We start from the raw sequence: 27,622 nt of genomic DNA on the forward strand, positions 1-27,622 counted from the left end.
CCCCCCCCTCTGTCTCTCTCTCATTCTCTCTTACTCGCATCCTGTCCCAAAAAAAACTTCCTTTCTCTCTTTTTATCCTATCCTGTTTTTCAATCCTATATCTTTTGGTTTTTTTGCGAGAAAAGATTTAAATAGAGACTATGCGCTTTGGCCTGGAACGTACACCACTGTGCTGTTCAAAAGATGTCCGACTTTAAATCTCATCTCATGATTACTTAATTTTAATCTTTACTTTCTGTTTCTCTTCATAATTTTTGTCTGTAGAATTTATGCAGTTCGTCTTTATTTTAAAATTTGTATTTATACATTAAGAACTAAAAAAAAAAACGCTTTATTAAAATGAAAAAAAAACTGTAATATTTATGAAACGTTAACACTTAACGATGTATCAACACGGAAATGACCCGAAAACCGCGTAGCTTCTTTGAAGAAAATACTCGTGGAAGCTTCAAAAGTATTATTCAACATATAAATATATAGTCATTAAAATGTATAGAACATAGAAACATTTTCCATTCAATACAATTCTTATTGACAAACATAAGATAATATCTAATTATTTACATATTGTTGTGCATATTACTTACTTGTAAATAATTATCAAAAAGCGTAAACAAATGAAAAAAAAAACCAATAAATTTGTTAGTAATAGCAGTAGTTTCGCCGATTTAATTGCAATTTTGCAATTAATTATAAATGTTCAATATTTGGTTGTTACATTATTCGTATTATACTTATGTATCTTATTTATTTATTTATTGTTTCATATTTTATAGCGTATTTGTTTAATAAATATCTTAATAAATTTTTGTATCAATAACTTGAAAAATATAAATATTGTATGCATGTTTTTTTAAATAATAATTTAATTAAACCTTAAGATAATCGCAACATGATTATTAGTTTGGTGATATTTTCAATATAATTTACTCTCACTTGATTTTATGTCAGTTAATATTGAGTCGGAACAAAAGTTGTAACGCTATTTTATTATTTATGTCAATCCGTTTTTAAACAAATTTGATAATTATACCATTCGATAGAATAAAGTTTCTACTTTAAAAGAATATGTTTTTTAAATTACAGAACAAATTTTAAAACGAGTACGAGATGATAATGAATTTATACACAATCAGAGGCAAAATCCTTTTTGTTATTTAGTCAGATAACTCGGTAACAAAAAATTTTTTTAATTAAAAAAAATTTTATAGAAAAAATTTTAGGTTTTTACTTTAAAAAGTCCAAAATTTTCGCACTTTTTTTGGCACATGACAAAATGAGAAGAAAATTTCCCATTTTGTCCGGCTCGTAGTTTTTTATATATGTAAAAATTACCAAACTCATAAAAATTCAAAAAACATAATCTTTCGAAAGTACAGATTTTAAGCTTCAAAATCTTTTTATTTAAATTTCGCATTTTTAATGAAATTGCAGCTGCTTAAATTTAAAAATTTGTAATGTTACAAACTTTTATTCTGATCCAATATTTTAAAAAGCTTACAATTGCATACGATAAATACAGAACGTAATTTACTTGAACCACGAGCTTATCTGTTTTTTTATTTTACAATAAATGTTCAACGTGTACAAGAAATAATGATATTTTAAATCTATATTATCTTTAATGACGAAATTCGATGGTCTTACCGGAACAGATAATTTATTGAATATTTATTGTAAGATAAAAGCTTATCGAAATGGCAATGTATCTGTAGCGCAATAGATTTAAAATGATTCGATACTGTAAGCAGAAAATAAACTAAAGATAAAATTAAATAGAACATTTCATCATGATTCATCGCAGACGTAGACTTTTCATATGTAAAATGTGCTCAGAAGCTTTTTACTCCAATCCGAAATTCGTTGGATATATCAAGTTTTTATCATTGTAACGGATATTCTCGAGTAGATCGAACACAATTGAGTGGAATAACATTTCGTCGTAATATCAAAGCGGAAAGTCGAACATCCTCTTTCAGCACAGGGAGACATTAAATTCGGTGCACTGGGAGTGAGACGGATGGAAAGCGCGCGAGCGTAAAGATCATTTAACAAATATATTCATATTATCGAGACGAGCATTACACGCCCGCCGCTTTTATTTTCAGAAAATCGCATATGCATATGCAAATAGCCAAATGCGCATGCGGCACACTTGTGATACTACTAAACTTACTATCATAGATTTTTCTCATTTAATCTCTATTTTATTCTATTCATGATTAGCTCGTAAGGGGATACGACCTTACCAATACAATGCTAAAAGTTTACAAGTATACAGGTCATGTTATTACAGTTAATAATTTCATTTATTATCGTTACAATCATTATCAACTTTACGTCTATTATCTTATTACTTCATACTAAAATATGATAAAAGTAGATCAATCGTTTCTCTCATCGTACCGTGTGCGAGATATTATAAAAGCATCCCAACAACTGTAGGAATTCCATTCTAACTAAAATCGAAATAACCTCGAGCAAAATAAATAATAGCGGCGGTAATCCTCCCTCATCTTGCGTCAAAGAAATTAAAAACTTTGTTTATATTATTTCGTCTATTTTTTTTTTTTATTAGTAGCTCTCAAAGCAATCTAATAAGATCTGAAAATCATTACTCTCGATCACGTGCCTCGAGATTCGATGATCAAAATAATTACACGTTTTATACGACTTTATTTATTCGTTTCATCTTCTAGCTAACTTGCCCAATTTGCTAATGCACTCGTGGTTTTTTATTAAAAATCACTGATCACTCTCTCGATACACTCATTTCTTCTCAGTACTGTGTATTTTCGGATCATTGGATTATGTGCGTGTGTATGTAAGAATCGTGGATAGTATATCTGTCTGCGTGTGATTTATCCCGCTAAGGCGGTCTCGATTCCTCCTTCTCATTCTCTCCTCTCGTAACGATTGAAATATCAGCCCGCTGCACAAACCTTAACATAAACATATTTTAGAATTTTCCTTATATAAAACTCACTTGTTTAAATCTCTACATTGTTTTCGCATTACTATATACGTTTAAGATAATAATTATCTTGTCCTATCAGACTCGCAGAGAAAATCACCTTGTAATTATAATTTAATGCCTTAACTGCTTCTATGTAAACGTAATTTAGAATATATCTCGTGTGTGTATAACACATTTGTCTCTTATATTAATCAACTTTGTCCCATTTGAAATTATTTTTTTACTGCCTTATACTCGCGCCCACACGTGTGGGCGATTATCACACTACCTGAGTACAATATATACCGGCGGCCTCTTCTTTATTATTTGACTCTTAATATTGCTAAAGAAAACGTTAATAAAGGATTGATTTATAGAGATTTTCGAGGGAAATCGTATATCGATATTTGTTTCTGGTTCTTTATAGAAATTACGTTACTTGTTGATCGATATTCAATTTTATTTGAAACACAGCAAGATCGATTTGACAAAAAGTAGACTCAGGCAGTGACGAAACGATACCTTATCGCCGAGAATATATCCTTTTTCTCTAATTAATTCGACCCGTTATCATGGCTAAACTATAATGTTCCTTGGTAGATCTCTTGGTTTATCGACAAATAAATGCCTACTCTGTCTATCGGTCTTATTTATCTTATTGAACGACGCGATTCCGTTGGAGATTATGTGCAATTATTATTAAAATAATAATAATAAAGAAGAGGAATTGCGCAATGTTCGCAATTTTAACAATCGCTTGGTGATTAAAATGCAATAGCCAATGATTACACGTCATGTGTACGAACTAAAACATACCCTAATAATTAAAAACGGCAGGAGAAACTCATATATATCAATAGAAAAGTATTTTCCACGATAGATTACGATACGAATAATAAGTAGTTAAGTGTAATATTTAATTATACGACCAGTCTTTAGTGTGCGGGACGCTAAAACGTGCGCTTAACGTTAAAACAGACATTTCACGACGTCCCCGGAATTATTTATACATTTAAGGACATTTCTTTAAATATCAAAATACTTAACTTGCCTGACAAAAAAATCTAACTCGCATGCTACACATTCGCTTGTAGGATGAAAAAGGATGAATCCGCGCATTACCTAATTAAGTTAATAGAGAAGAAAAACGACTTAACTTAGTGGCTGTAATATATTTATAGTTTCTTTCTTTACGCTACGTTTCGCTCTATTGACTGTACGTTAAAAAAGATAGTTTAACACAAAATCGTCTAAATGCATAAAAAACGAAAAGAAACATTGGATGTTGTGACGAACCACACAGCCGAAAAGAAGATAGACTCTTAATAGATCTTAAGTTCAATCATTTATTCTATATATACCTTGATAATCACAAAGTTGCCGAAACGTTGATGTGCAATCTGAATTCCACGATATTTAATAAAAACTATACAATATCGTAAATCGGCATTTACATATTGTGTATCTATTTAAACTTAAGGATCTGAAGAAGGGAGAGATTGCATAATCTTATAAAACTTGGTATATATTACTGAATATTGTGTTAAAAAAACCATAATCAATTCGAATTGCTTGCATTTTTTATACTTATTGTTAGCCTTTTTACTTTCTTTCTCTTCCACGCTTGAATGTACATTTATCTCTTTTCAAGTGCAACAATTTTGAGAGATTTTAAGTAAACAGACCTAAAAAATGTCCAAGTAACGTTTAAGAGACTTTTATGATCCCACTTGTTTCTCCACTACTATCCACTATTATTCTCCTCTCTATTTCCATCATCTAGTTTATCTATCTTGATGGCATGTCCAAGGTATTCCTCTGTCACTGGTATTCCTCTGTTACTTGCAGAGTATAATTATCGAGTATGATCTAAATTTTTATCCGGACTTACAATTTTTGTCTTTTGGAGATTCATTTTCTCAACTCTGTCTGCGATGCTTCTTTCAGCTCGCTCAGCATGCCTCCAAGCTCATCCAGATCGTCACTCATATCAGTACTATAACGTCCGCCAAACGTAAATATTAGAACTTATTTTTAGAAAACTTTCTCACAGAGTTATCCCTCTATTATATTAGCATCTCCATAAGACATTATTTAAGACTGTCCTAAAATAAGAATGAATATCGTTATACTCTATAACTCTCCCTCTCTCCCCCCTCCTCTCTCTCTTTCTACCTTTCCTTCTTTCCAGCGTTTGAGAGAATAATTATCCTCGAACACTAAATAAAGCGAAGCTTAATAATAAATAAAACTAAACAATAGCAATCTCTCTCTCTCTTCCTCTTCTCCCTTCATCCTATCAAATTGTTATTAAAAAGTCAAAAACTCGATAAAAAATTAAGTGTGTGATACAAAGTGAAGAAAAGAAATAAATTATACGAGATGAAGCATTTGTATGTACATCTGTCGAAAAATATATAAATTATGAGTTTTATATGAAAAATTGTTATGTTATAATATATTATATATTATATGTATATAAAAATTGCATGAATTCGAAGGGGTCACTATATAACATATAAATTTATTTTATAAGTAGAAACATTTTAAAAAGAAGAATGCTGTAAATTTTTTATCGAATTTTTTCATGGAATTTTTTAATTTGATATGAAACTTTCATTGTAAAAATAAAAAAATAAACGTTAACATTATAATCTTCAGCTACTGTTGTTCACCACAAATCGCAATAATATGGAAGATTTTTACTGGCAAACAATATTTCTGCGAATCTATTACGAATCGTGAATTGCAAATCAAGAAAATTACATTTATACATCAGTTTATATATCTCATCATTTATATATCTTGCCTTTCTATTATAATCATTTTAATACGATAAAAGTTATCAATTCGATCGCTCCGTTTCTTAAAATTGTGATTATCGTAATATAGAACAAAAAATCTAACAGTCTTCAGTAGATATCAAATACAAAGATCTTTTTCAGAGTTTAATGTCCCGTAAAGTGGAAATAAGAAGTGACTCAATTTACTTAGATAAAGATGATGGATTGTTAAAAGTATCGTAATAAAGGCGTTTACTGAACTTACAGCCTCCTTACGCGGGACTTCCCCTACTCGGCATGTAGCGTACCCCTCCTTTAAAACAAAATAAATACGAGCGATTCAGAGCAGTAAGTATAGATGAATATAAGACAGGGAGGAAAAAGAGCTCAAAGAAACAGTAATAAAAAAAGAGAACAACAACAACCCTGAGAGCAAGTCGTACAGTTCGCGAAAACCGCGAATGAGGCAGGTAGTAACAACGGCTAGAATCAAAGTATAGCTTTCCTATATACTACCTATTACATTAATTAGATGCGTCATCTCTTGTATTTAAAAATACTAATAATATTGCGTTAAATATAAATATATTATCTGTTATGATTAGTAATCAATTATTCGAATAGTCTCGCTCTAAAACCTTCACACCCTGCCTTCGTTTTGTGTGATTTAAAATTGCGTTTCCGTTCGTACATAGCTTCTCCCAACTATACCACCGTCTCATAATCTAAAATATATGTATGTACATATAGTTGCGGCAAAGGCAGTCATTAACTCTTTGTAACCCTTTCTTTTTTTCCCCTCCTCCGCGCTAGTATTTAAATTTACTTTTATCCGTCTGAGACTCGTTAATATAATAAATTAATTAGCTCGTTTATACCAATCATTAACAACGCATCGATTATATTTATGTGTCCTGTACAATCAGAAGCAATAAAATTGCGACGCTTTTTTCTGATGAGTTTAAGAATGTGCGATCAAGTTCAGCATACAAATTCCTCTCATGCAATAAATAAATATAGCGTCTACAATAGTGTTTGTCGATCATTTGCAAATAATCAGATAACGTGACTTCTTTCTTTCCCAAATAGCAAATAAATATTTTGTTTTTTAATATTTTATACAAAACTTGTGATACTTGTAAAAAAATTAGTATTTATATGTTATATAATATTTATATATGTCATCATATGTTAACACATTTTATTATGTTACATATTGTATAGACACCATATATTATTCATTGATTGTACATGAGAGGAATTCGTATCCTAAACTTGATCGCGCATTCTTAAACTCGTCGGAAACAGATGTCGCAACTTCATTGTTTTTGACTGTACAAATGAAATATAATAACCATTTTTCCTTAACACCTCGCATACACTTAAGATTTTTTAATTCACGCTTTAACTTTAGTTAAAAATCGATAAGAGTAAGGAATACAATATTAGTAGTAATAATTATAATTGATAAATACTAATGGGTCTTATTCCGCATCGTTATTTATCGGTATTTATTCTATAAAATAAGTTGTAAAAAACAGCCGTAGATCAAACACGTCGCTATTATTTGCCGTTCCCTCCTTTGCAAGTTAGGTATTAAATAACGCGTTATTTATTTAAAACAACCATAGTGTTTTTTTCATCACTTTTTCATCTATATATTTTTCTCTTACGAATTTATCGTCTGAATGTTCGATTATATGTTAACTATTTAATTCTTTAGTTGCAAACCGCATATATAGTATATATATATACATATTTCCAGAATAAAAAATTTAGATTAAAAATTAGAATTTGCTTTTATTACAATGTTTTTAACCTAAGTCAGATAAACGATAAACAAATAAAAGTTTGAGTAAAGCATCATCAAAATTTTTTCTTATTAAAATTTATAACACTGTTATATCGTATATATTAGAATTTTATGTAAAATATATAACTTAAAATATAAGTAATTTATATAATTTATATAAATTTATAATTATGATACATTTTTAGTTTGTTTATTCAGAATTTTAAAACAGCTGCAGCTAAAGAGTTAATTAGTTTACTTCTTTTATGCGCATTTTTAAAGGTAAAAGTGTATGTGTGTGAATATGTATTCATGAGTGTATATGTTTATCTGTATGTGTTTTTTCTTTGTATTACTATAATAATTAGGGTGTAAAATTGGTTGTTTGATTGAGCTCTCTAGTTTTTGTTTCGTTACGTGTTTAAGTGTGTTATTGCGTTGATCCCAGAAATTCACACGAGCTGCGTTTGTTAAACACTGCACTCGTTTCTTTTCATCTAATTATCAATGACAATACTGACCTTTTTTCTCCGCGATATATTTCATCGCAGATGAATATAAAGTTACATCAGATTTATAACAAAATGCAAAATGCAAGTTCTAAATTCAAAATCGATATATTGATCGAGATATATTAATAAATATCATAAAAAAAGAAAAAATTGACTTATTCTGCAGCTTTGATGCAACGCGATTCAACACTTTATTGTCAGGATACATAACAAGCATTAATGATATGTGAACGGCGAAACAAATAACGGAAAAATACAAAGAAAAATAAAATTAGCAGTCAATCATCTTGCACTTAAGATACAATGAAGCCTTACACTGTCATTCGATGGACAAGGAAAACAAAATAAATGGACAATAGTAAATTACGTTATATGAGATCACATTTATAACGCTTAACGAAATTGCTGGATTCTGTAACCGTAATCTATTAATTACTTCTTTATGTGTGGTCTATCTTGGTGAATTATACATTAGCATAATACTCGCCACTCTCATCGATAAAGTAAGACACAACGCGACCCGCTCGGTAATTAAACATGAGCATTTGGAGAGCACTCTTCCGAAATATTCCTCGTTTAGATCTATGGTAAATCCTACAGAGTAAATACAATTAAGTCATATATTTAATCAGGTAAACTTTTCAGGTCGATATCCCCCATCGAGACATATCCACATGATTACAATATATCCCTCCCTCCACCTTATCTATCAATGATCTCTCATTCTACTGATCTAAAATTTAAACACTTATAAGCTTCATCGCATATTTCATAATTATCGTCGATAGTAATAATAGTGTAATAGTAATAGTGTAGTTGTAGTACTTGCAGTAGCAATAGCAAGAGTAAACACTCATAAGTATTAATAGTAATAATAGATGTATATAATAGTAATAATATAGAATTAATTATAATAGTAACAATAATAATCGTAGCCTTAAATGTGCCTAATAGTTATTATAAATCGGAGGTAAAAAATAAATCAGTTTTCACGTGCATTTTACGGTATGGTCGAACAGAAGCCAGTCCGACGGCCACACACTAAGTTCTTATAATACAATTTGTAAAAATATTTGTAATTGTTTGTCGGTTTTTTTCTTATCCCTTCCCTTCCGCGCTTGGTATAATTTCCAAATCGTTGGAAGAATAGGAAAGTCGCTAAACTAATTTAAGAAATCAGTATTCATAAACAAGAAATAATAGAAGAGAGAAAAAAGAGGAACTGAGGGAAATACGTATTTAAGATACTACTAGTGATATGACATGAAAGTAAAAAAGGACGTCTGCAGAAACCGCATCCTGCTATGTGTCAAAGATTTATATAAATATACATACACCATATTAAAATGATCTATATATTGTACACTATTTTGTGTAGTGTTCAGCCTGTGGGTCGTCTTACTTAATTATTTCATCAATTACTCATTATATCATTTTTCATTTTTCTTCGATTATCCGGTATAACAACTATTTAATAAATACAGGATCGTGGAGGGACGAGTGTCTCGAATGTGTAAGTCATTCGCGTTGACTTTCCATCAGAGACCATAGTTTAAATATTTCTTTCGTTTGTGTTCTCATTATTTGTTTTACATATACCGTCTGCTAACGGTTAGGAAGTGAACAAGCATCGAATTTTGTTCCCCTAAGAAGAATTTTCTTCTCGAACGAAAACTTATTCACATCCATAATAAATGCCATTAACGATTAAATGATTAGCATTCCTGATTCTTTACGCTCGCTTTTACTTTGTTTGCACATTTTAGAATCTCTTTTAGCTCATTATGTATTTTTACAATTTATTATCACGCTTCCTTTCGTCTATCCCAGTGCCATACAAACTTCACTTGCCTCATGGGTGTGTATTCTAACATTGTCAATTTGTGTATTTTACTTAACATTTAACATTTAATTTATATTTTATCTGAAAAGATCATGTATATATATATATGTGTGTGTGTGTGTGTGTGTGTGTGTGTGTGTGTGTGTGTGTGTGTGTGTGTGTGTGTGTGTGTGTGTGTGTGTGTGTGTTGCCGTTCTCGCGAGCGATCAATAAAAATCAATTTCTGATAAAAGCCTAAACATCTTTTTTGATGTTTCCGTTTGCCAAGCTTTTTTACAAGATATGTTACGATCGTGAAAAAAGATGTCTATATGCTAATTCGATCGCTCGCGAACAACATGCCGGCGTAAACAAGAGACATTCCGTTTTCTGTCGTCTGCCTGCAAATCTTACCAACTTTTTTAGCGAGCATTTTACTGTATAACTAATATTGTAATCCTAATTTGTGGTTTCTACAAAAATACATTATATAGTGCCAAATTCCTTAAACGACAAGTATCTTCCCTAAATAGCATTGTTAATGCATACAGAAACGTGAATTGACAAAGAATGTCTCATGTCATAACGCAGACTTTACGATCAGCATATAGTTTATGTTTATTTTGAATTTGAAGAAATAACCCACGAGCAAGGCCAAGCCATTCAGCGCATCTCTCCAACTCGAGTCAATTAAAATGGTCATGAGGTGGGCCACTCTTTAAAATCGAAACCTTGCTGGCCGGGTTTAGGAGCGCTTGCAGCGTACCCACCTTGACTGTTTTCGCCTCCTTGATACGAACGCTGAGGATAAGAAGTATCAGCATAATTACTGTATGCAGAATATCCAGTGTAATCTGGAGTCTTGGCTGAACTGCTGCTAGATCCTGGCGCACCTGAACCCGTATTTTGCCGCGAATACATATCACCTGCAACATTTGTACATAATAACTAAGTCATTTCGTTATAACAGGTTGTAAAAAAAAAACATAAAAAAGTAACATTAAACATCATATACTTAAAAAAATTATTAAAATTAATTATTTGCGACGTACATTTAGACGATACTCTACTTTTTTTATACTATCTAAATATTATAATATTCTAAAATCAAAGTAAATTATGAAATTGATACACAATAAATATACAATAGTTATTTTTGTACATAAAATAATATAATAAAAAATAGTATTAAAGAATATATACAAAGTTCTTTCTCTTCTTGCATTTTTCATGAAAAAATTTTTTTGAAAGTAATAAAGTATTGAGACATAAATGATCAAATATTTTCGCTAACAAAGATAAATTTTTGATAACTTTCAGATAATTCAATAAAAACTATTATTTTATATCGCTTGTGTAACAGATTGTTAAAAAAAATATAATAGTAATAGCTTTCTATTTAAGAGGAAGTCTTAATCATTCTCTTCTACTATTAATTTTTTTTTAGATATACTTCTATAATCGTACTTATTACACGCACGCACGCGCGCGCGCACGCACGCACGCACGCACACATAAAACTATATATGTGCAATATAAATATACATTAAACATATAATATTATACATATATACAGTCTCAAAACTGATGATAAATATTTCAGATATTAAGCAAATTCTTCGTAACATTTTAAAACAAAAATTTAAATAAAAAAATATTGAAGCTTTGACATATAATACAGTTTTTGAATGGGAAGAATTTAAAAATTATGAATGACGGGCTAGAATTTCGCGCACTCAGAAATAGCAAGATAAACAATGTGAAAATATTTCCTCGAACTTCATGTCTTTGACAATGACAAATTCAGCACCTTCACACTGATCATCTTCATACTTGCTATCTCTGAGCGCGCGAAATTTTAGCCCTATCATTCGAAATTTTTAAACTTCCTATTTGAAAACTATTATATCCTCGAAATCTTCTTATTAAACTTTTCGTCTTAATGTTACAAAAAATCTGTTTTTCAAATATTTATCATCAATTTTAGAACATTCTGTATAATTATATGTATATGATAATATATATTGTACATGTTTTAAATAAAACAAAAAATTCACAAAACTATATTGTTCAATAATTCTTCTCATAAATACTGCAAACAAATTTCATTCTATGAACATGTGCGTATAAAAAACTTTCACCTATAGTTTCTGAAGAATTATAAAATTAATTTATATTTAATTCGACTCTATCAGAACATCAAGATAATGAGATCAGTATTCCTATGTTTATGTACAATACATTTTCAATGAAGATCTTTATATAAAAAACAGATCCAATAATAAATTATAACTATATCAAAAATATTTTAAGCAACTTATAAAATATGACTCTTATTGTAAAAAGCACAACCCTAAAGATAATAAATCATATACTCGAGATAACTGCTATACAATCATGCATTTGATATCAAATAACTAATTTAAATTATCTACTATAATAATAAATGTATGAACAAGCTGTTTCAATATCTTAAATATCTAAATATCTCACATTTCATTATACATTTATGTTCAGAATTATCATTCATAGACTGTTTACTTTAAACAATATGTATTTGTTTAAATTACTTTAAACAAATATAAAAATGTTGACATATATAAATAATTCATATGTTTACAAATAACAAATTGATTATAAATAACATTGGTATCAATTGTAGATTTCATTACAGTTATAAGTAAATATGAGATGTGAACGTTAACGATAAAAAGCACTAAGTAGACATACATTTATTACACACAAGCAGATATTAAAAATACTATACTGATCTCAGGATCTTAAAGACGAATTGATGTCAGTTGTGTAACTTATATTTTCTTTTTAAATTTTTATAACAAACGCAAAAACAATTAATTGTTATTGACATTTCTTATAACAAATCACACTTGTCATTAATAGAGACATCAATTCGCCATTAGTCAGATAGGCGATAAAAGGAAACAAAAGGAAAGAATACAGCATATTATCCTGCATTACAAAAATTATCATAAAATATTAATTTTCTTAATTAAATTTCCAATGTCTGTAAAGTGATTATTCTTATTATTTATAAGTTATAAGAAATTATAACATGCTCTCAAAACTTGGGAAAATATCTTTCGAGAATCTATTCTAAATCTGTTATATGTAATAGTATGCAATATATATGTATATATAATTTTCAATAATAAATGGTTAAATAACCCAATAAATGGGTACTGGCAGGGTACATGCTTTTCGAGAATTTAAGTGTAAAAGATATTCGAAAAAAACGGACTGACAAAATATAATAAAAAATTTACAAAGGAAAGGAATATCTAGGATAGATTAGGACTCTAAAATAAAAAGACTTATAATTTAACGTTACGGCTCAAAAATTATTGTTTCTAATGCTCGAGGCGTGATCTAGAACATCGTGTAGCGAATAAAATATAAAATAATAAAATAGATATGATGGGACCAGATTAGCTAGGCGAGTGGCAGTGCGTCAAGCGTACAGCAAGCATTACTTTCGATCCAAAGAATGAGCAATATGCAACGAGTATATAGCTATATCCGATTATAATCACTCAATTCAACTTCAAGCAAAAGCTAGTATTTATATAATATTTTCTATATTTGCGCGCGCACACACACACGTGCGCACACACACACGCGCACGCACGCACGCACGCGCACACACACATATATAGGTGTATATATATATATATATATATACGTTTGCAGAAAAAATATAAATGTTAACATAAATACACACACGCACACATATACATATATATATTTATTTATATATAAAATTCTTTGATAATATAAAATTACTTAAATAAAAAAAGATAAGATTTTTTTAGGCCTATACACTCGTTGTAGATATAATACAATACAAATTTTTTCTACTTCCTTCAATCTTCATCATAATAATTGTCACAATATGTCTCAAACGTATTAATTATTAGAAACTCAAGTATGTGTTAAATAATTTTTTAATAAAAATTGTACATATTTATAATCTTACAGAAATAACCAATATACATTTCATTCAATTAAAAAAAAATGTATATATTTGAACTATTTTTTACTTTCTTTTTAAAAGTAGAATTATTGTTAAAATCTTACAACTATAAAATGTTAATATAAACATGTTATAAAAATAATAATAATTAAATGAAGATAAAGCACAATTAGAGTCAAATCGTAAATAAAAATAATAAAGCGGTTATAACATTGAATATATAATATAAAGTTAAAAAATATGTAAATACATCAAACTACTTAACATAAAATAAAATAAATGTACTTAGCCGCTTATGATATAAAAATATGTTATAAAAATTCACTAGGTAGAATATTAGAAATTGTTAATCAAATTATTGATATACAAATACTATCAGATGAAAATATCGCAATAAACAAACAGTTATGAGAATTGGAGGAAGTTTGTACACCAGATACAAAAAGAGAAACGTTCCATATGTTGAAAGTATCAACCCTTTGAGTACAATAAAACCATATATACAACAAAACATCGATGGTCTACAGATTTATATATTTATTCGGTGAAAATTATTTGCATGGCCTATGGTCTCATGTGTTCGGTGAAAGTCTGCGTACCCATGAACTCATGTATTCGATGATGTCTCTCCTTCATATTCTCAATGCAAACAAAATACATATTCCAATCACAGTCGCGAAAACCAACTGCATCCAAATGGAACGTTCAGCTTGTAAGTGCTCCGTACTCAAAGAGTTAATTCTTCCGACCACTGGACATATAAAATTAGACTGGTATAAGAAATTACATTGCTGTAGCTAGGCGCAGAATTAGGTCAAAATGGAACTAATTGCAATGCCAAAGGGTGGAAAGAGGAAAGTTTGTTTGACTTGAGCTTGAAGACTCACCCTGCGGGCCAGAGGGGTTCGAGTTGGAGTTGGGCTGCGAGGAGTTAGGCTGAGGGGGCTGGGGTGGGGGCTGGGTCCCAGGAGGAGGCCCATTCTGTGGCATGTTCCAGGAGCTCCAAGAGCCCCCAGGCCCGCCTCCCGCAGCCCCGCCAGTACCCGCCGTGGGCCCGTAGCCCCCTGAAGCGGCCGCCGCCGGCCCACCTGCGATCATCAACCACACAAAACACGTGTCACCGACCGCATGTCATAGCTCATATCATCTTTCTTACCACTCTTTTAAATTTCTAATTCTATTGTTTCTTCTAACTTGTTACAAATATAAAGCTGTCTCTATTTCTTTAATGTTAAGAATGCCTCTTCGGTGGCTTGAACATTCATGCTTGGTTCTCTTAATAGCAAGGAAGAAAAAAAGGAAGAATTAAAAGAAGCAAAGATAGGCGATGATAATAATTATAGGATAATTCAGGCAAATACACTCCAATGAAGAATACACCCTCTACTTCTTATATCATAAAACTGGAGAAACGAACAAATCTATCTGGTCGAGCATACGCATCTCAACACATCTAATAAAAAGTTAAAATAAATAATATTACAACCAGTTCGCAAACATTTATTAGTAAGTTTCATTGGTTTCATTTAACTTTTTGTATTTTAAAATTCTGAGCTATATAGCAAAAATTACTTTATTTATTGCTTTAATTAATTTAAAAACAAATAAAATAAATTTTATGTATACGTAAACTTTATAAAATGCAAAGTGCATTATTGAAATTACTCGAGGCCTTCAAATTTACAAATACGCCTCAGGAACTTAATTTAAATATACCTCATTCTTATATTTGTTGTATTAATTTCATCAATTTCTTCTTTTTCTGAAGACAATTTTGTGTTTAAAAAAGACAGTATTACTTGTTAAATAACAAATGCTGATATGTACACATATATTTTAAACTTACGTATATGTTTCCTAAATACATAGATCTAATATTTTATAAACTTTTTAACTTTTATAATTTTTAAATATATTAAACTCCAACATAACTAAAATTTACATAAATCAATAAATCAATGCACCTTCCTCTTTATTACTAATGTAGAAAAAAATAAAAGAAAATACTATTTTCTATAAAAAAAACAATGTAAAATTTTATTACCAAAAAATTTTTTAAAACAAAATATTAAAACTTGATTTTTTTATTAGAAATAAATGCTTTTTCAAAAGATGAAAATAGATTAGTTTCTCTAATATTTAATTTAATTAAAAATTAAAAAATTTAATTTTATTAAATATAAAATGTATTATTAAAATAAAATAAAGTTTAATTTCTATATGTAGGTCGTATTTTATTATATGTTTGAATTAATTTTATCCTTTTCTAATTTTTCACAAAAGAACACATTTCCCTAACGGATAAATTAGACCTTTCCTGAAACGCTTGACAAAAACACTCTTTTAAATATTATCAATGTTATAAAATAAAATTTATTTTACTAATATTTCTATGTTTTAATTTTACTCATTCTTGTTATTAGTATTATTACATAAGAAAAGTTAAAAAAAATCTTGGTTTATAATAAAAAAATAATTTTGACAACAGATTTTGATGCACTAACGTTCTAAGGAATGTAGAACGTATTTGCCTTAACTATCCTATGAAAAAATCGCTTCTTATAGAAAATATTATTAAACATGTGTATACAATATCGTAGTATAAATTACAACACAAAAGGTAGCTTTTCTATTTTATAATACATGAATGTGACACTTGTTATCGTGAAATGTAAGCATGTGACATGTTATCATATTCAATGTTAGTACTCGCTATCTCTAAGCATATTAGAGACAATATCCTATTTTTAATATAGCAATTGGTGCTTTAAGATAATTTAGTGTTAGATAAGTGGAGAGTAAGAATATTGTTCTAGTATAAAAACAGAACTTGTGTAAAGATTTAGATTTAAGACTTCTACCTATTTCCTGCGGTTATCTTGAATTGTGACATCAAGAGCAAGAAAATACATTAAAAAATTCTTACAAAATACATTAAAGATCGATAAAAGACACGGTAGAAATACTGAGAAAATCGCAAAGTAATTTACCATGAAAAGAATTGTCACAATCCATAATAAAGCAATTTTTTCTAAAAAAAAATATCTATATATAAAAATTTCGTAAGAAATAAATTTAAATTTCATGGTAAAGTATTTTTTTCTAATACGACAAAATGTAAATAAGAGTACAGATATGAATCTGTATCATAAGGGGTACAGATGAGTTAAATCACGCCTTTTAATTCTTAAAATATAAATAATTTGTAATAAACTAACATGTGCACTCAATATAATATATATTTGTAAAATATACCAAAAATATATCCTTTGTTTCAATAATAAATAAATAATCATATTTTTTAATTAAATTATGCCTACACATACATATATACGTATGTATGTGTATATACATATATATATACCGAATATAAACCGAAAAAGAAACAAATTATATGGCAGCTTTATCGAATTAAAATATTTTATTTTATTTCAAAATAAAAGAATTTTCGGTATATTTTACAAATGTATTTTATCAAATAGAAGTATTGTTTTATTGAAAAATATCCATATTTCAATATATTTTGCAAGAATTTTTTGTATGTATTTTCTCACTTCTGTCATCACAATACAAAATATATATATTTGTATCTAATAAAAAAATAATGTAATCTATTGACTATAAAAATAATAGGGAATTAAAATAATCATAAAACAGTTACTATAAAAATATTACATTATAACGATGTTACTGTTAGAAACAAAAAAAAACGATCATTATTAAGAAAAAATAATAATGTGTTAACGACGTTACAAGTAACACGTTACTTCCCAACTCTACAAATCTATATATTTGAAATTTTGTGGAAACAAAATAGAAGTTTTAATTCAGTCTAATGTAACAACAAACGACTCTTCATATATTTCATTTTAAATACATGTATATATATTAATTCAGCTATAAAACACAAATAATAACTCTATTCTTTATAACTAAATTGGATTGCTCCAAAACCTCGTTTTTACCAGATTTTAAATATATATATTTTATACCAAACTTTAATAAATATATATATATATATATATATATATATTTCATTTTAAATACAAATGTACACTGTGTTAAAATACAAAGCCATTCAATGATTTTTTAGATTGGTTTATACATTTAGATTTAACAAAAAATTAAGGACAAGAATCAATCATATTAAAGAATAATTGTTTTGTCTGCTAATGTAGTTGCTAGTTTAACAAATAAAGAACAGAACTTATAATAAATAAGTAGAAGTCTTAGATAACGAAAAAAAGACATGAAAAGAATTAAACTTGAAGAGAATCAAGCATAAAATCTACAAACCAAATTACATAGATCAATATTTTGAATACGCATATCTTTGAAACATATGTATTATGTCAATCCAAACCAAGCGTTAAAGTTTTATTTATAATACTTGAGATATTTAGTCAAAATCATGTCATAATTATATTTGTATATTTTACTATATAATAATTTAATTACATTTGCATAGTTACCATAAACAGTTACTAATATACAAATATCGTAAAAAATATATAAAAATCATATAAACATTTTACATCACTTATTATATATAAAATGTTTATAAACATTTTATGTACGTATATATACATATATATGTTATATAATGTACAGAACGTTCCAAAATTCGTGAATTAAAATATTACAATACGAAAGTTTTCAAAAAATTAAATAAATTTCTATTTTAAGCAATAATTTGTGACATGATTATCATGCCATGATAAGGCTTCAAATATAGCCAATTACAAACAACATTTACAAAAATTACGTTTAAACGCTAAGCGAGCGCTTGCTAATACTACCGCACATACAATTTTCGGACAGGTGATCATCTAAACGTTGTTCGTGATTGTCATATTTAATTAAAGCCTTATTATTGTACAAACTGTTATTTAAAATAAAAACTTATAAATAATTTATTTACTAGGTGTATTAGATACACCTAGAAAAATTAAACACTATGGATAACAAATTATTAGATTGAAGGAAAAGTTTTGTAGTTTTTGTTAGCTCAAAACTATATATACAATATTATTATATATACAATATTATTATTATATATACAATATTATTATATATACAATATTATTATTATATATACAATATCTTCTTCAAAAATAAACAAAATTTAAATTTAAGAAAAAGGTTTTAAATCTTGAAATCTCTACTTTTAAATGATTTTTATAATTTTTTAGTTCACGTAAATTTCGTAATTTTATATACATACAGCAAACTACAAGCTAAAAAAAAGAGAATTTTTTCTTCTCATTTTATGAGTTTGTCATGTACCAAAAAAGAATTTGCTAAAATTTTCGATCATCTAACGTGAAAGTTTAATTTTTTCCAAAAAATTTGGTTTTTTTAAATGTTCCTACAATTTTTTATTTCTGTGTTATTCGCAAGTTAAATAAAGAAACATTTTAATTTTAATTGCTCATAACTCCGTTAAAAATCATCGTACCGTAATTCTCTCTCGAATGATATAATCGCTAACTTTTTAAATGTACAACATACAATTTTGAGTTAATAAAATACCGCAGAACTTTCCCTCCAATCCAATATTTCTAAGAATATTCATAAAACTAACGTTATCTCTTTTCAAGTTATATTGAAGTTATACGCTCTGTTTTTTATAATATTTAATAATAATAATAATAAACCAAACACACAAGTCTGGGCTGACATAATTACTTTCTATTTTAACTTTCTTTGCATCAAAACCTCTTATATTTTGTCTAAAATCTTTCTGAAAACCTCCAGGGGGCATTGTAAAAGTAAATCGTATTATATTGTAATTTATAGATTTCTCATGTTCTTATCTTTTTCTGTGTCTTCTTTTAATCTCTCTAAGCAGGATGGAAAGGGATAGGAGTAGGATTAAAGTTGATATTTAAGTAAAATTTTATCGCTACCTAAAATATAACATAAACGAAGTTGATATTTTAAAGACATTTTAACAATTTCAGACGAATTATTCTAATTGAATACTTTCCAGTGCATGATAATGTAAGTGCATGTATAGATATTAATATTTTTATAAAATTTATTCCTCCAGTACACTAATTATATCAACGTCGTTTACCATCATGTACCCTGTACAAATAATATCATATAGTCATCCATTTAATATAATATTGTCAATTCCTATTGTTCAATGACTTTTTCTAAAAAAAAAAAAAATGTTCTTCAATTTTGCTAGTTGAATATCAGCTGTTAATATTTTACATCAACGATGTAATTAATAAAAGATCAATAAGAGAAAAAGAACACTTCTTTTACATATAATGTCAAATTTTTCTCACATTTGCATACTTCGATCAATAAGTTATTAATATCGGACAATGGTGTTAAATAACATTAAAAATGTCTCATACTATGTCGCAATCGTTTGAATCAAGATCTGGATTAATATTTGCTAATAAACAATGGGTGGAAAATGTGATTTTTCAGAATTATCCGAACTCACCATAACTTCCATAACCTTGGGTAGCTGCAGCAGGTTGAACATTATAGCTACTACCCCATTGATGCGGTGGCGGCGGCGGGATTTGCTGCTGCTGTGGCGGTCCTGGTGGCGCGCCCCAACCTTGAGCATTATACTGGGTGCTGTATCCCGCATATCCACCGGTTTGAGGACTGGTACCCCAACCCTGATATTGCTGCATCATATTACCAGGCGGACCCATGGGTCCACCCATCATGGGTCCACCCATCTGACCGTTTGGTCCACCCATAGGCCCCATATTTCCGGCCATTCCCATCGGCGGGCCACCTTGTTGAGGTGGGCCCCATTGACCCTGATGACTATCATTCATTTTGCTCGATGAATCCCGCGGTTCGGCTCTTTTAATCTCAACCTGAAATAAACAGATATCACGCAAATGTATATTAAAGTTCTCTTTTTGTAACCAAAATAATGAGGTTTTATATTTGTATCAATTGTTAGATCAATTTTTGGTAAAAAAAAATGATAGGAATTTATCATATAAAATACCTTTATACAAATTATTGTATATTTTAGGCTAACACGTTAATTAATTTTATACTCTGCACTAACGCTTGTGCTACCTCTTATATAAAAATAATATTTAACTCTAATTATAAAATAGAGATTCATTAATTGGACTTATTGTAAACTAACACATTTTGATTACTTACATATAAATATTTAAAAATATTCATTACACTTAATACTATTCAAATTATAAAATTAATCTAATTCTATCCTCAATTCTACGTATAAAATTAATATATTTATATATATATACTATTATTCGTATTAATAAACAATTTATGTGACTAAAATTCCTATTTAGTATTAATAACCCCAAGGGGGAACAATATTAACATATACTTATGTTCTATCTTTTGCATAAGGTCACACATATGATATGGTGATTGACGTGTATTGACGTGTTATACCTGCTTTCCATTCAGATTGACAAAATGTTCTGCAACACAACGGTCCACTGCTTCTTCATCCTCAAAGCTGAGAAAGCCGAATCCTGTCGTCCAAACGTGAGAGAATAATCAAAAAAATGCTCGCCATAACAATACGAGAAAGCAGTTTTTACAATACAATGCATAAAATATGCACATGATCAAAACCTCAAAAAGCAACTTACAACATCCAATCTTATAATACTTATTAAATAAATTTTGTCATTTACATTACTAAATTAATAAAACAATCGCTTTTTATATTGCACAATATAAATTCATGGTCATACTGTTTATGACATAACAAGATTTAATAAATCAAAAACAATAATTTAAAGTCATTAGAATGCTACTAATTTATTTAATGTACTGACAATTTCCTCAAAAAAGACCATATGCTAAGAGAGGCAGGCAGTAGGAACTAAGAGAGATTACAGTGCTACATGACTATTGGCTCAGCACATCTCTCTCATGTTGCAACAGATTTATCGCAATATATTATTAAACAATGTCTACAATAGAGTAATAAGTCTTAAGCCATAAAAAATAGATCAATCACGATCGAATGTAAAGAAAATAATAAACTACGATTAGTCAATTTCTTACGGCTTAAAGCTTACTACTTTATTGTAGACACTACTTTATTGTAAACACTGCGTTCAACTGTTGTGACTTTTAATGAGATACTTTGAATAACGTAAAATATTTTAATATTATGAAAAGTACAAAAAATTACAACATTGCACTATGAGTAAAAATCAGTAATTTATTTATTATGTTTACAATTTCATTTAAAAATTATCCATACTCACTTTTTTTATTATAAAATTAATTTTTATTATAAAAATAAATTCATAAAATCAAAAATTGGTGACATTTATTTATCATAAGTAATTATTATTTACTTCTTATTGATTAATGGCAATATTATTACGCAACAGATTGTAATTAATAATCTTTCTATATATAATCTAAATTAATATATATATATAAAAGAAATATATTTAAATTGGGTGAACTGTATCTAAAAGTTAAAATTAATAAACAACCGCAAATAATAATTTTAATAGTAATAAAATTAAACCTTAAAATTTTCTTCTTAAATTTATAGCACACGCCCCTACTTCTGTATTTCTATGTGTATAATCTGTGTATAAAAATTTTATTTTATAATATAATATACAGTAAATAGATTATAATGCATTATGATATACATAAGATAAATATTATTAAGGGAGGGATTTTCTCTTAAAAAAAAATATTGTGTTTTATTACTTTTTTATTTTCTCAAAATATATATTTAGAAATATTCTTGTAAAACTTTTAAAAGAATACTAAAAAAGTAATGAAATAGAAGTGGTTTGAAAGGAACATAATTTATATTTAACACAACATTAATATTGTAAATATAATATTATATATATTGTAAGATAACTTTTTTTATCTTGCTTTTTTTACAATATTAATGATGGCTGACTTTAAGAAGCTACTTCAGAAATAGGATATTTTAGTATAAAAGAAGGCATACGAGTATTATGTCCGTTTCTACTAATATAAATTAACCTTAATCTCGATTCAATTTACCCTTCACTTCTTTTTCTAGTTCAAAAAATTCAAAGGAAAAGAACAAGTTAAACCGAGATTAAAGTTGATCTATATTAGAAAAAATAAACATTATTATATAGCTCCTTGAATGTAATCACAAACATTTAACAAATCTTATGATATCAGTCTTTACAGAAAAATATTTCAAAATAATCAAGAAATAATGCTTGTACCTAATTGGATTTACTAAGGCTGCGTTCCACTTAAAGTTTGCAATGCTCATGAAATCATTTTATCCTTATTGTTAATTAAATGTTGAAAAAGACAAATGATGATCGCGAGCATTGTGAGCGTGAAATGAAACACATTTTAAGTATTAGTCACAACCTTATTTGTAAGCATAACAATGATGCTTAGCCAATAGTTTCTAAATATTTAATCGTTACTTAGTTCAGTATTATTATGACTATAACAGTTTTTTTAAGATAACATACGTTATCATCCATTTTACAAAAAATCATTTTTATATAAGTTTAATATAAATAAGATTATAATTATGAATAAAAAATACATAATTATAGATAAAAAATTACATAAATGAATTATTTGATCAGATTTCCAATACATAATAAACATCAAAAAGTACTCTAATTTTTGTACCATTGCATTTTTTGTATCAAATAAATCATAGTTCGCAATAATATCCTGAGTCGGCTCTTAGAGACTTGTCCGTCTAATTTTGATTTAATTCATTAAAACCTATAAATTACTTTTATTGTTTAATACATATCTAATAAAAAATTGGAACTTGTAAGATTTCTTCCTAATTACATAGCAAACTTAAGCTATGTATAGTCTACAAAAGCATAGTGTTTGACAGAACCTTATACTTAATCAAACTTAGCCAAAAACGCATTATTTATAAACTGTATTTAATTTAATGTAAAATGTCGCAATATATGTGTAACGTAATCACAAAAAAGGCAAAATATATTACACGAGATAAATCAGGATATGTAATGATTGCGCAATATTGGGTAAATTTAAATATAACTTTAAAATCTTATAACAATTAAACTGCGCTAAATTAAGAATATAAAAATTATTAATTCTCATATCTTATACAAAGTTTTATTGTACATCAGTAATGGGTGCATTGTAATCGTCAGAATTTTTGATCCAAAAACATTTGTTTTTTTACAAAATTACTTTCAATACCATTGAACATATATTTTACCTTTTTCATTTATTCCCTTATATTTACAATATAATAAAAAAACATTTTTCAAAAATTCTGACTATAATTGTAATCATAATAAAAATATAATTTATTCTATCGTTTCGATACACTATTCAACAGTTTCCACGACCCTCTTTTAAGTTTATAACATGTTTAAATTAAAAATGTTTTTTAAAATTAGCAAAATATACAAACCATGTAACTTTATTTCATACCAAAGAAAAAAAAAATAATAAAATATGCAACACTAACAAAAACGCCATGAAAACCATCAAACATAATGCATCAGTCTATGAGTGCATCTGAATATAAAAATCAACTCACCTCTTGATTTTTTCTTCTCCTGATCATACATTATGACCACTTCCATGACTTTACCAAAGCGAGTAAAATAAGATCTTAAATCAGTCTCCGTAACATTACTTGGCAAACCACCAAGAAAGACTTTCGGGAAGCCACCACTACGCTTTGGCTTTTGAAGAGTACGTGGATTACATGGTTTTGGATCAATCTTTAATACAAAAATATTAACAAGATATATTTCCTGTAACTTTCACGTATATAAGATCATTGTATTGTTTTAATCTTTAATTAGAAAAAAATAAAACATCACTAAATATAAGAGTAAAATGTGGCTCCATACAAGAATAGTCAATTTATAATCCAAAGGTTCAATTCCAATTCTTATTATATATACATATTACATAAGATTATAATTTTAATTAAAGAGTTAACAATTTTAAGTAGAAGAATACAAAGTACTGTAATAAACACAAAACTGTCTTTTTGGAATCATAAACATATGCGTCAGTAAACATGACTTTGCAAACTTTCTAAATAAGCAATATTAAATCTTATAAGACTGTGAGAATTTAAATTTCAAACCAATGAAAAACTGATAAGAATAGGTTGCAACGGTCGAGCTGGATGTTGGGTGCTTCTATATAATTGCGTGTAAATTTATATACTACATATGTAGATTTTTAATTGTGCGCCATATTTCTAAATAAGATTATGCAATCTTACTCAAAAAATTTACAGGGTCATATTTATGATAAATAATACATACTGTACGTCCATCAAGTTGATGAGGCCCATTCTGAAGGACCAAAGAAACATTAGCAGGATCACTAAATGTTACAAATCCAAATCCACGACTGCGCCCAGATTCGCTGTTTTTCATAACAACGCAATCAATGACCTCGCCATAGCGACCAAAGTAACGTTGGAGATTTTCTTGGGTTGTCTCCCATGATAACCCACCAACGAACAATTTTCTGTAACAAAATAAGATAGAGCATCACTTTGTGTTATTATTATATACTTATGTGAATTTATATTTGTAATACTTATATATAATTTTTATGATAAATAAATAACATATGTTGTTGCGACAGATTTTAAATCTACTTGAATGCTTATCTTTATTGGAAAATTACTTGATATTTTTAAAGCATGAGTCATACTCATTCTTCGATTCACTTTTATTCTGTACAATAATACTTAAAGAAAAATATTTTTGGATAAAGATATTACAAAACTGTTTCAAAAGTTTCCAAAAATAATATTTACATGTAGTTAATAGCATGTGTAATAAATATATGCTAACGTATATTTTCTCAAGCATATATTAAATAATTTTAATATTCTAATTAATATTGTACACAATAAACAGGAAAATTATATATTTTATAAATGCAAAAAGATTTATTATGAAAGTATAGATACTTGAAGCCCATCATACAAATCTCAAAGTATAGCTGCAACCATATTCTTTTAAAATTATGATTCAATCATGAAAAGAAACCAACTTGATACTTTCGTTTAAATATTCATGAGTAATAAACATGATAATTACATAAATTGCATTCTAAAGTAACCAGTTCTCAAGAGGAACACTAGAAGAGGTCGTGTTTGAAGAGGAGAAATGGTTATTCTAAAAAGATAAAACTTGCTGAATCATACGAAGCATAAATATGCCGGTAGCTGACGATATGCTCACGAATATCGAAATCATATGATAATATATCCAACAACGCCATTCCTCTCAGCCATCGTTTTAAAAACTCCAACACGCCATTTAGACTTATCGTACGTATCTACGCAACGAGTGCTCTCGTTACGTCCGCATGCTTTCCGACCGGCACGGAGGCGCTGGGGGATCTTCCAAAGGAGCGGGTCCGGTTGAGAATTAGAGCGTAAAAATAGAGAGAAACCGGCCTAAGAACGCGAAACGCTTTTGCGCATTGCTCTCCTGCGTTGCCATAAAAGAATGCGCGTGCGGTGCATGGGACGGATTGAAAAACGTGAGGAAGGGAGCGGGAATCCCAAATTTCTGCTGATCCTGAGATTCGAAGACAGCCAGACGACGCGAATCACGCGAATACGCGGCGAGTCAACCGGCGAACCTCGCGGCGGAGCGAGAAGTCGCGCGCCTTATCGTCGTCGTCACCACCGTCATCGCTAAAAAGGAAAAAAAAAAAAAGAGAGAGCCGCTAGCGTATCAGAGTATCGTCACTGTCTACAGCACAACGTTCCACGTCGTCACGCGACGGAATTCGAGAACGCGAAGACGGAACGTCGACGGAACGCAGAAAGGCACGAGGCAGGAAAACGATTTCTGCGACGCGCAAATAGTAGTTACTACGCGAAGGTAGCAACAACGGGAACGATGATGGCCCCGCCGAATATGGGAGCACGGAGGACGGCGAGGGGGGGCGCGCGCGATATGCTGTCCCGCAGACCGCAATACCCCGAACAATCTACTTACCCCTTTTCGTCGTCATCCATTTCGGTCTTCACTCTCATAATATTTCACTTAAAACTACGAGAACGCGGTCAATTACAGGGCGCGAGTGGGAATATGGCACGAGGCTTTAGCGCGGACGAGGGTAATGGCTCCGCACAACGCGACGTCGGGAACAAATGTAAACGTAACGAAGCGACGCGCGTCACTTCCGCCTCTCGTTCCACGACGCTGGTCAAATCAGCCTATCTGATTTGCAGGGCCGTCAGCACGAGGAACCGCGGGCGATTTTAACTGTTCGGCTAAATTCCTAGAAATGCTTTTTCTATATGCTCATCTTTATCAATGTAGATTGACTTAATTCTTAATTCTTTATTTAATTCTTGTACTAAAAAAAAAATTGCGGAAAATAAATAAATTTTAATAAATATATTTATTTAAATAATATACCAATGAGTAAAAAAATGGTACTTAAAATTAACAAATTGAATAAATTTTTATGTGATATGAGCTAATGTCCCATTGATACTATCTAAACAAATATTTATTAAAATTTTGTGATTTTTTTGAATTTATAAATTTTCAGTGTAAAAAAACTAGAAAGAAATAGTAAAACCAATTAAGATTAATATTTCTTAAATTATAATAATATATAAATATATTTATTATATTAGTGGAAACGGGCATTGGTAACACAAGTCGACACGATTATAAACGTCGTCCTGTTTTTCTTTTTTGTATTATATATGAATAACAAACACAATATTATACATATACTTATATAGTGTCGATTTATGT

The 27,622-nt window shown here is 28.9% G+C and overlaps 1 protein-coding gene across 1 annotated transcript; it reads right to left on the reverse strand.

Moving 5' to 3' along the window:
* Positions 1 to 2,884: 2,884 nt before the first annotated feature.
* Hrb27C (Heterogeneous nuclear ribonucleoprotein at 27C) lies at positions 2,885 to 26,886 on the reverse strand. Its single transcript, XM_018544061.1, has 9 exons — positions 26,849 to 26,886; positions 25,148 to 25,355; positions 24,403 to 24,589; positions 21,276 to 21,358; positions 20,320 to 20,710; positions 14,744 to 14,944; positions 10,636 to 10,791; positions 6,005 to 6,052; positions 2,885 to 2,942 (listed from the first exon to the last, which is right to left on the reverse strand). The coding sequence occupies exons 1-8, from the start codon at positions 26,884 to 26,886 to the stop codon at positions 6,012 to 6,014; spliced, it is 1,305 nt and encodes a 434-aa protein (XP_018399563.1). The 3' UTR covers positions 2,885 to 2,942; positions 6,005 to 6,011.
* Positions 26,887 to 27,622: the final 736 nt, after the last annotated feature.

The sequence above is a fragment of the Cyphomyrmex costatus genome, unplaced genomic scaffold (assembly GCF_001594065.2).
Source record: "Cyphomyrmex costatus isolate MS0001 unplaced genomic scaffold, Ccosl1.0 scaffold415, whole genome shotgun sequence".
Lineage (NCBI taxonomy): Eukaryota > Metazoa > Arthropoda > Insecta > Hymenoptera > Formicidae > Cyphomyrmex > Cyphomyrmex costatus.